This window comes from Lycium ferocissimum, chromosome 4, assembly GCF_029784015.1.
Source record: "Lycium ferocissimum isolate CSIRO_LF1 chromosome 4, AGI_CSIRO_Lferr_CH_V1, whole genome shotgun sequence".
Taxonomy (NCBI): domain Eukaryota; kingdom Viridiplantae; phylum Streptophyta; class Magnoliopsida; order Solanales; family Solanaceae; genus Lycium; species Lycium ferocissimum.
In genome coordinates this window covers 49,711,800-49,720,902 of record NC_081345.1, presented here as the reverse complement: position 1 = coordinate 49,720,902, position 9,103 = coordinate 49,711,800, and the positions used below count along the sequence as shown (strand labels likewise).

General features: G+C 33.1%; 1 protein-coding gene across 1 annotated transcript; it reads right to left on the bottom strand.

Annotated features, from left to right (window-relative positions):
* Window positions 1-731: 731 nt before the first annotated feature.
* On the bottom strand, window positions 732-2,591 carry LOC132053443 (transcription factor MYB102-like). The gene is made up of 3 exons (XM_059445479.1): window positions 2,380-2,591; window positions 1,845-1,974; window positions 732-1,453 (listed from the first exon to the last, which is right to left on the bottom strand). The coding sequence occupies exons 1-3, from the start codon at window positions 2,510-2,512 to the stop codon at window positions 790-792; spliced, it is 927 nt and encodes a 308-aa protein (XP_059301462.1). The 5' UTR covers window positions 2,513-2,591; the 3' UTR covers window positions 732-789.
* Window positions 2,592-9,103: the final 6,512 nt, after the last annotated feature.

Below are 9,103 nucleotides of genomic sequence, written 5' to 3'. Positions count from 1 at the left end.
AATAATACAATTCCATGCAATATAGATTGCTTTATTTGTACCTGAAAATGACAGCCAGGGGAAGACGTGTTACCTTACTAATCTCCGGCCACTACATGCGCCGAGGTTGTCGCCGGTGTCTTTAGTATTTGAAACAACTAGACGCAAACTCAAGAGTTCAATTTTATGAGGTTTATTTTTAAGATTTCTAGTAATGAGCTTATTATATTTAAAAAATTTACGTAGTAAATTTGTACACGATTATTATGCGCACATGAAAAATATTGTCTTGGCCTTTTGGTATAGTCAAACAGTGGACAATATTTAAAAATTTAAATTTCTATATTTAGAATATTATCCTCCAGTTGGGATATGAATAATCACTCTCCAATGAGATGTACAGCCTACTAGGAAATATTAAAGAATGGATATTAATTAATTATTGAGTTGTTTAAATAATAATGCATAAATAAGGAAAGTCTTTGATGTGATTGTGACTTTGGTTTGTGATCCGTCAATCTATGAAGTCGTGGATACATTAGTTGAGACAAGCATCATCGATCTCTATCCATGCACATTTTTTAATTTGAACAATTAATTAAATCTATTTTATTTTATCTTGTTTCATGTACAATTGTGTATCACTAATTGGATATCATTTGAACACGTACAAAGGAGCAAAATAAGTGAGACAATGTTTGACAAGCTATAATTGATCCTATTATATAGAACTTTAATGTTGAACATGAGAAAACAAAGAATGAATATTTTTTTCCAAATTTTTGAGTGGTACTTCTTTGAAAGAGTAAATTACAAAAATTCATTAACATCTAAAATATTTGGAATATCAAAGTTTAACATGCTACAGTAACTTTCTTCAGAAGTTATGTTGGAGTTCGAATTCAATGAAGTAGGACTTGATGAAGATGTTGATCCAGAGGTAAAGTTTTTCCACTCATTTTGTTGGCAATTTTGTGAGCTAAAGTTTGAAATATTCGACGAGAATTGCTGGACATAAGGTTGCTGCATGACTTGAGCATCACTATAAATTGGAACATGTGAAGTATTTAAATTGGTGCAAGCTGGAATATTTTGAATAGGGTTTTGAATTTCGCTAATTTGACCAAATGGGATCAATTGGTTTTGGACATGGGAATTGCATAGTTGATTTTCTTGAAAATTACTTTGCAATAAGAAATTGTGGTTTTGGCTATGGGAAAAGAGGGAATTGGCTAATCTCAAAATCTCAGGATTTACTAGGGATTGTACACCTAATAGCCTTGAAAGATTTACTTGAGATGAATTATAGAGTGAAGGGTTGAAAATTGAGTTTAAATCAAGAAGATCAAGACGAGGACTATGAGTCACTGGATCAATTCCCATTCTCATAAGCTTTTTTCGAATATTAGTATTCCAATAATTCTTGATTTCGTTATCAGTCCTTCCAGGCAAGCGAGCAGCAATGGCAGACCACCTATAGTAACAAACGATATACAAGTTACAATCCATTTAACTCTAGAAAATAGGATAAATTAAAAGAATTAAACTTAATTATATATACTGATAGATTAAAAAAAATTATACTACTAATGAATTTTATCTTGTTGTAATAAGTAACTTTCTTCATTTTCACGTTACTATCTACTTTTTGTGGACGATTATCCATTTTAAATGACTCAATAGTGTCAAAAAAAAAATCAGACTGTTAATTTATATAATTTAAAATCATTTAAAAAATAACTTGGATATCTAAAGTCTAAGAGTTCAAAGGTGTGGATCAAATTAAATAGAAAATTTTGACAATAAAATATGACTAAAAATGTGAATATATATTTTAATAGATTTTAGTTGAAAAGAGAACTTACTTGTTTCCAAGAATACGATGCAATTGGATGATTGTCTCTTCTTCTTCAAAGGAGAATTTTCCCCTTTTAATGTCTGGCCTTAGATAGTTAGTCCAACGTAGCCTGCAACTCTTTCCACACCTTTGAAGCCCTATAAATTAAAACATATTTACAAAAAGGAATCGTTAAAACTTCATAGTAATACACTAATTCAATATTACATGCAAAGGTTTTAGATTATATTTTTTTTTTTTGTTGAGAAGAGACTAAAAGATTCTTTCCCTCCATTCAAGTTATTGAACCAATTTGGGAACAACACGGAGTTTAAGAAAGAAAGAACGATTTTTGCAACTTGTAATTTTAAATATGTTATAACATTTGTGTGGTTATAAAACTTCTCATTTAAGCTTGAAATGACAAGCTTAAATTAAATTGTTTAAATTTAGAAAGAGATCATTTTTTCTGAAATGGATTTATAAAAAAGGAAATAGGTTTACATAATTTGAAACAGATCGGAAGGAGTATAAGAATAATTAAAAAAAAAAAAAAAAGTTACCAGCATTCTTAGGAAGTGTCCTCCAATTTCCAGAGCCATGCTTTTGAATGTAATCAATGAGCTTTTGATCTTCTTCTGTGGTCCATGGCCCTTTCTTAAGTCCATTTTTGTCACAACAAGGTGTTCTTCCCATGGTGAGAATTAAAAGTATTAGTTTTGTGGAGTCAAAAGAAAGTAATATTCAGGGTGAGAGATAAAAAAAGGAAGAGAATAGTAAGTCTTGTTGAGATATAACAAAGTACTTGTGGGTTTTGTGTGTTATTGAATATGTTTATATAGGGAGGAGAAAAGCAATGTACAACAAAAGGGAAAAATACGAAGTCAAAGGGTAGCGGTGCCGTCCTTTGTTTAATTCATCACTATGGCTACGTGTCCCTTCTCATTTAAGAAATATGGTTTAAGAATTATGTACTTACACAATGTTCAAGCCACTTATTGCAATTAAAATTTTACGATAATTATTGTATTAATCCTCTTCCGTTTTATATCAAGTTTGAATAGACATGAAATTTATTTAAAAAGAAAATGAAGATTTTTAAAAAGGGAAAAAGACATAAAAACCCCCCTGAGACCTGAACTTGTCCCGTATTTGCTGTTACACATTTATTAACAGGGTCCTATGACCCCTCCGAACTATGTTGAAGTGGAATATATACGTCCTTAAACGCTGATGTGGCAAAGAGAGTGTATGGGAGAGCGAGAAGCCAAAGAATATGTGTTTTTCCTATTTTTCTAATTGTTCTTTTCCTTCTATTTTCATTTTTTGATTTCTCTCTCATCACCTTTCTTGTCCTTCAAAATCAAACCAGAATGTTATCTTTGAATGTTATCTTTATTTCTTTGCCTTTCCAGTTTCTTTTGCTCCATTAATTGTGCTTTCTTCTCGCTTTGTATTATGTTACAGTCTCTAATTGTGCTTTCTTCTCGCTTTGTATTATGTTACCGTCTCTAATTACTGTTTACTCACATGAATAAATCTCTGTCCAAGAAAGAGATGCTCTTTACTCTTCCTTAAATTCATAATACACCCCATAACAAGAAGAGGTCAATGTTAAAATAATATATATCGTACACTTTTTCTAACAAATATATACAAAATATTTCTCCATATAACATAGCTCTTTGACTCCATAAAATGCTACTCCCTCCGGATCAAAAAAAGAGTCCACTTAATTAGCTTTTTTTTTCTTGAATCAAAAAAAGAGTCCACTTAGCAAATCAAGAAAGAGTTAACCTTGTTTTTCCATATTTGTCCCTATTAAGTGTTATATGATCAAATCCCAATGCCTATTTAATTAGGGGTAGTTTAGTCAAATTACCTATTTTTGTGTAGGAGTTAGTATTTTCTTAAGATGTGTGTAAATGACTAAATGGACTCTTTTTTTTTATCCGGAGGGAGTAGTGTTTAAAATTATTGAGGAAAGAATGTTCATTTCTCTTGATTTCTAAATTTTCAAATTATTGAGGAAAAAAATTAGAACTTCTAAGTTTCTATTACCCCATTACCCATATAACATAGCCTTCAAGAAGTTTTCTGCTAATTTAATTTTAGAAAAAAGGAACGAAAAAAGCAAACAAATTGAATAAGCAAAAATAAGAAATAAGGGAGAGCTAAGGCGGAAGAAGCCATGGCAGCTCTAGTCTGCAGGCGGAAGTAGAGAGCATGAAGAAAAGAATGAAAAAGAAAAGGAAAAAGGAAAAGAATAAGAAAACAATAAAAAATAATGAATATACATGTGTCAACACCTGGTTAGTGTGTGTACATCACCACTTTAGCAGATTTGGGTGTAACTAATTTTAAGAGGGTATATATTTCACTTTAATATTGTTCAGGGAATAAGTGTGTAACAACCAATACTGAACAAGTTCTGGGAGATTTTTATGCCTTTTCCCTTTTAAAAATTTGTGGTCATAATTTGATATAACATTTTTGTGATTCTAATGACATCATTAAGGACATATTATTCAGTCCTAGAAGACCAACCAAAAACTCAAGACTATAATAGAAGATATGTCTCAAAACCTTGGTCAAGCTAATGCTACAACTGCTCACTGTTACAGGGGAACTAATTAAGTAGTACTTGATTGTTTAATATAGCCAAAAATGGCTGTAGGAAAGATGAATCATTCATGTTTTGCAACTATCTGAATCTTCCTAGAGATACAAAAAGAGCCCTTTTATTTTGGATAGAGTCAATTGTCTCGCTTTAGGATTAAATACGACAAAGCTAAATTTTTTTGTTAGTTAAACTAATGTTGAAGGGCATAACTTGGTGTATAGCATGGCCAGTGAATCCCTTACATGTTCAAGGATGGTGCTTTATCCGACTTTTGTAATGGAGGTTAGGCTTTAGTCCCCCTCCTCTTTTGCTATGATGGAATAAAAGCTCATCCAAGCTCTAACGGGTGAGTATATTTTAGAAGAAAAAAAACATGCGGTGATATTTAATTAATAACATTTGTGCGGCCATAAAACCTTCTTATTCAGGACAAGATGAGAAGTCTAAGTTAAATTATTTTTAAATTTAAAAAATTGTAATTTTTTTCTTAAACGAACTAATAAGAAAAATGATATCACGAAACTAAAATGGAAAGAGTTACTATTATATCATGATATATGAAAATAACACCCAAAAAAGATTTATACTATCACTATCAGTATATATATAATTTAATAAAATCCTTTAAGACAATTGTGAATTCTACTGCATCTCTATTGTTCTCCCTCCTTTTCTGGAGTAGGGTTGGGGGTTTGGCAGGGCCGGCCAGAGGGCCAAGCCACTAAAGCGGGGGCTTTAGGCTCCAAAATTTTGGGGGCCTCAATTTTTTTTTTTCATCCAGTGTTCAGTACCTGTATTGAATTTCCCGATTAATTCGATTTCGAGACACGCAAGATTACTTAATGAGGGAAGTGCTCTCTAGCAAGATATTTTCTATTATAATGCTTGAACCCAAGACCTCTAGTAAGGGAGAATGAGGCCTAATTTTTATCTATAATAGATTTCTAGGTTAATTTTTCTTTAAAAAAAATATTGAGCAGAAAAAATAAGGCCTCCTGTTAAAGTTGACTTTAGGCCACCGATCTTCACTAAAAGAAAGTATAGAAATGGCAACAAAAAATTTAATATTTGGCAACAACTTAGTTTTATTGTTGACAACTTAGTTTTATTGTTGGCAAATGAAATTTTTTGTTGCCAAAGAATTTAATTTTGTTGCCATAGTATTGATTATTATTGCAAAAAGTACATTTGACAACAACAAAAAAAGTTGTTGCGCGTTGTTGTAATAACAGCCTTGAGAAAAGTCTATGCAACAATTTTTTTTTTTTTTTTTGCCAAAAGTACTTTTTACAACAATAATCAATTTATGGCAACAAAAAAAAAAAATTATTGCCAATTTTTTTTTTCTTATAGTGCTTATTGGGCCGCCCCTGGGGGTTGGGTGGTTGAAGAGGGTTTAAAATGGTAAACTCAAAGAGGTCCATCAAATGTTTGGTTCCATGGTAATATCAGCAAGATAATTAAGGAACAAGTATAACTATACCAAATATTTAATATAATTTATATGTGCTATGTATGTACCAGCCCTTAATTATCGCTTGATCATTTCCGACTCTTGTTTTGAACCTCTCCATTAAATAAATCACTGTCCAATAGTTGCACTTCGCTTTGTTTAGTTTCTGTGTTCATATTAGCTGTCTTCAAACTTGAGGAAGCCACGTACCCTATGCCCCCACAACCTAACATTTCCTTGGGATTTACCTTAGGCTGATGGGGAAAGATATTATTTCTTTATTAGTTAGTCCTAAAAAAATGTTATTCTCTCCGGATATAGACGGATCTAAGATTTAAATTGCAGGGGTTCAATATTTTAATTTTTTTAGTATTGAACCATTATATTTTTAAAGTTATGGGTTCATATATATCTACTATTTATTGTAATTTTAATTAAAAAAATCACATAAATTTATACCCCACATCGAAAGTTTGGGGTTCAATTCCTCTCGTTGTAGTACTCCATCCGCCTCTGCTGATCAAAAAGAGTGCCCACTTAGCCCTTTTTTTTGTTCAAAAAGAGTGTATACTTACCGAATCAAGAAAAAATTAATCTTATCTTTCGATATTTGCCCTTATTAAGTGTTAAGTAATCAAATCTCAATACTTATTTTGTGAGTGCCCACTTAGCCCTTTTTTTTTGTTCAAAAAGAGTGTATACTTACCGAATCAAGAAAAAATTAATCTTATCTTTCGATATTTGCCCTTATTAAGTGTTAAGTAATCAAATCTCAATACTTATTTTGTTACGAATAATTTAGCTAAATTACCTATTTTTGTTTAGGAGTTAGTATTTTCGTAAAGGGTGTGCAAATGACTAGTTTTGTGTTTGCAAATAATTTAACTTTAAAGTTTTCATTAAACTTAATTGTTTGAATAATTAGACACTAGTGGAGTAATATCTTTATACATTGAAGGTAGCCTTCAATTTACGGAAAAGGTTCGAATATGTCACTGAACTTTAAGAAATGACGGCCTAATATGTATCCATCAATAGTTGGGGTAAAATATGCCTCTATCATTACAAAGTTGGTCGAAATATGTCCTTATTTACTAATTGTGGAAACTTTTCAATACGTGACCTTTTTCTACAAGAGAAAAGACTCAAATTTCCCCCATGAACTTTGTGAAATGATCCATATGTCCTTGAATTTTGAGAAATTTGACTTATTATTCCCGCGGCACTAACATCGACTTCTTCAACACTCAAAACCTCCAACTGTAATGTCTTAATCCCTCAAGCCTCAAATCATCCCAAATAAAACTCAAACAATCAGATAGCATCACCAAATTAAATTTTCACCTTTATTTGGAACTCAATCAACTCAATTCCATTACCAATCTTGCTCGATGTTCTCGTTTTCTGCAAAACTCCACGAAAACTTTACGAGGATCAAGTATAGAGGATTCATCAAAGGTGGTATCTCTACTAACTATAAATTTGAGTAAAGACAAACACCAAAGGTTGTACCCCTTTTACTCTATCCACATACCCTACAAATATTACCTTCTTAGCCCTTGTTTCAAGCTTTCCTTCATTAACATGATAATAAGCTGGACATCCAAATACTCGTAAGTATGAATAGTTAGAGGGTTCACCTGACCATACCTAATTTGGAGTCTTAAAGTCAAGCCAATGCTGGAGATCGATTGAAAATATGAGCAGCACTGTGAACTACTTCAGCCCAAAATACTTTGGACATTTTGGCGTGTAGGAGCATACGACGATGCATTTCAAGAAGACTTATGTTCATCCTCTTGGCAACTTGTCACGACCTAAACTAGAGGGGACATGACGAGCACCCGGGCCCTACCTGCCGAGCACCACTGAACATGCTTTTATACCATGACCATAGACAAGAATGGACCTCGAGGATCACTAGGTGTAAATCTGCTAAATCATATAGGAAATATGCTGAAAAGGGATGAGCCCAAGAAGATATACTATACAACTATGCTGGATAACTCTACAAGCCAATTAGGCCGTCATGAAAAACTATACATCAAAATATAGATATAGATCGAAAGGGCTATGCCAAGCCTAACCAATACCATGACTGTCTACAAGCCTATACTGGAGTGTCTCATAAAAAGGTCGGGACAGGGCCCCTACATACCCGTATATACACAAAAAAATGACATACTAAAAGTACAACGGCAACACCGGAACAAGAGAAGTGCTTCAATGTCAGCTGAACGGCAACCTACGGGGTGGATCACCAAGCTGTCTATCTGCACCTGCATACATGAAGCGCAGCGCCCCCAGGAAGGGACGCCAGTACGGACAAAGTATTGAGTATGTAAGGCATGAAAGTAACATGAAAGAGACATAAGAACATAGGATGAAATAGATGCAACCTGTATGTCTAAACTGTCTCTGTGGCCCAATGATGCACAAACATTGTGCATGAATGCATGAGGTCATACATATATATATGCGTATATAACGCCTGTCAAGCCTCTGTGGGCATCCCATCGTATCATATCAGGCTCTGTGGGCATCATCATCATCATCATCATTGTTATCCTCATATGACCAGCTGATCAGGTGGTAATGCGTATATAACGCTGTCACTTTCCCCATACTCCATACATATATATAATACATAATATGCGCGTATAGCCTGAGGGGTCACAGGTCTATACATGCATATATAAATGAAATGCAATGTATAAACATAATAAGAGTACATTCTGAATCTATCGGAGTGATGTAAGATCGGTATACCTCCGAACATCATTATGATACATTCTGAATCTGTCGGAGTGACGTAAGGTCGGTATACCTCCGAACATCATTATGGGATAGCATTTTCATCAACGAGTAACTCTAGAGACCATACTGGATCTAAAGGAAGACTTTCTAAAGACAACATTATAGAACATGAATCAAAATGGATCATCCCTAGCTTCTAAGAATAAAATCGTTATGGATTAACTTTACATGTATATCTTGTTCGTAAAGATCATGACAAAAAGAAGGAAAGTTAACCTTAACATACCTCAAGTCTTCCAAGGAACCTAACAATAAGCTTATCACCTCTAGAGCGCCAATCCTATAACAAAGGAATACATATACAACTTAGATGGTGCTAGTATGTCACGTATATCAATGATAACTCAATTCAAAAGTGAAACGGGCAACATTTCCCCTATTCCTTAATCATTAC

Bases quoted from the DNA above. Each gene is read 5' to 3' on its own strand.
- LOC132053443 (XM_059445479.1), bottom strand. From the start codon at position 2,512: ATGGGAAGAACACCTTGTTGTGACAAAAATGGACTTAAGAAAGGGCCA. The intron at 1,975-2,379 runs GTAACTTTTTTT...TTTAATTTATAG, and splicing joins GACACTTCCTAAGAATGCTG to GGCTTCAAAGGTGTGGAAAG. The intron at 1,454-1,844 runs GTAAGTTCTCTT...TTGTTACTATAG, and splicing joins CATCGTATTCTTGGAAACAA to GTGGTCTGCCATTGCTGCTC.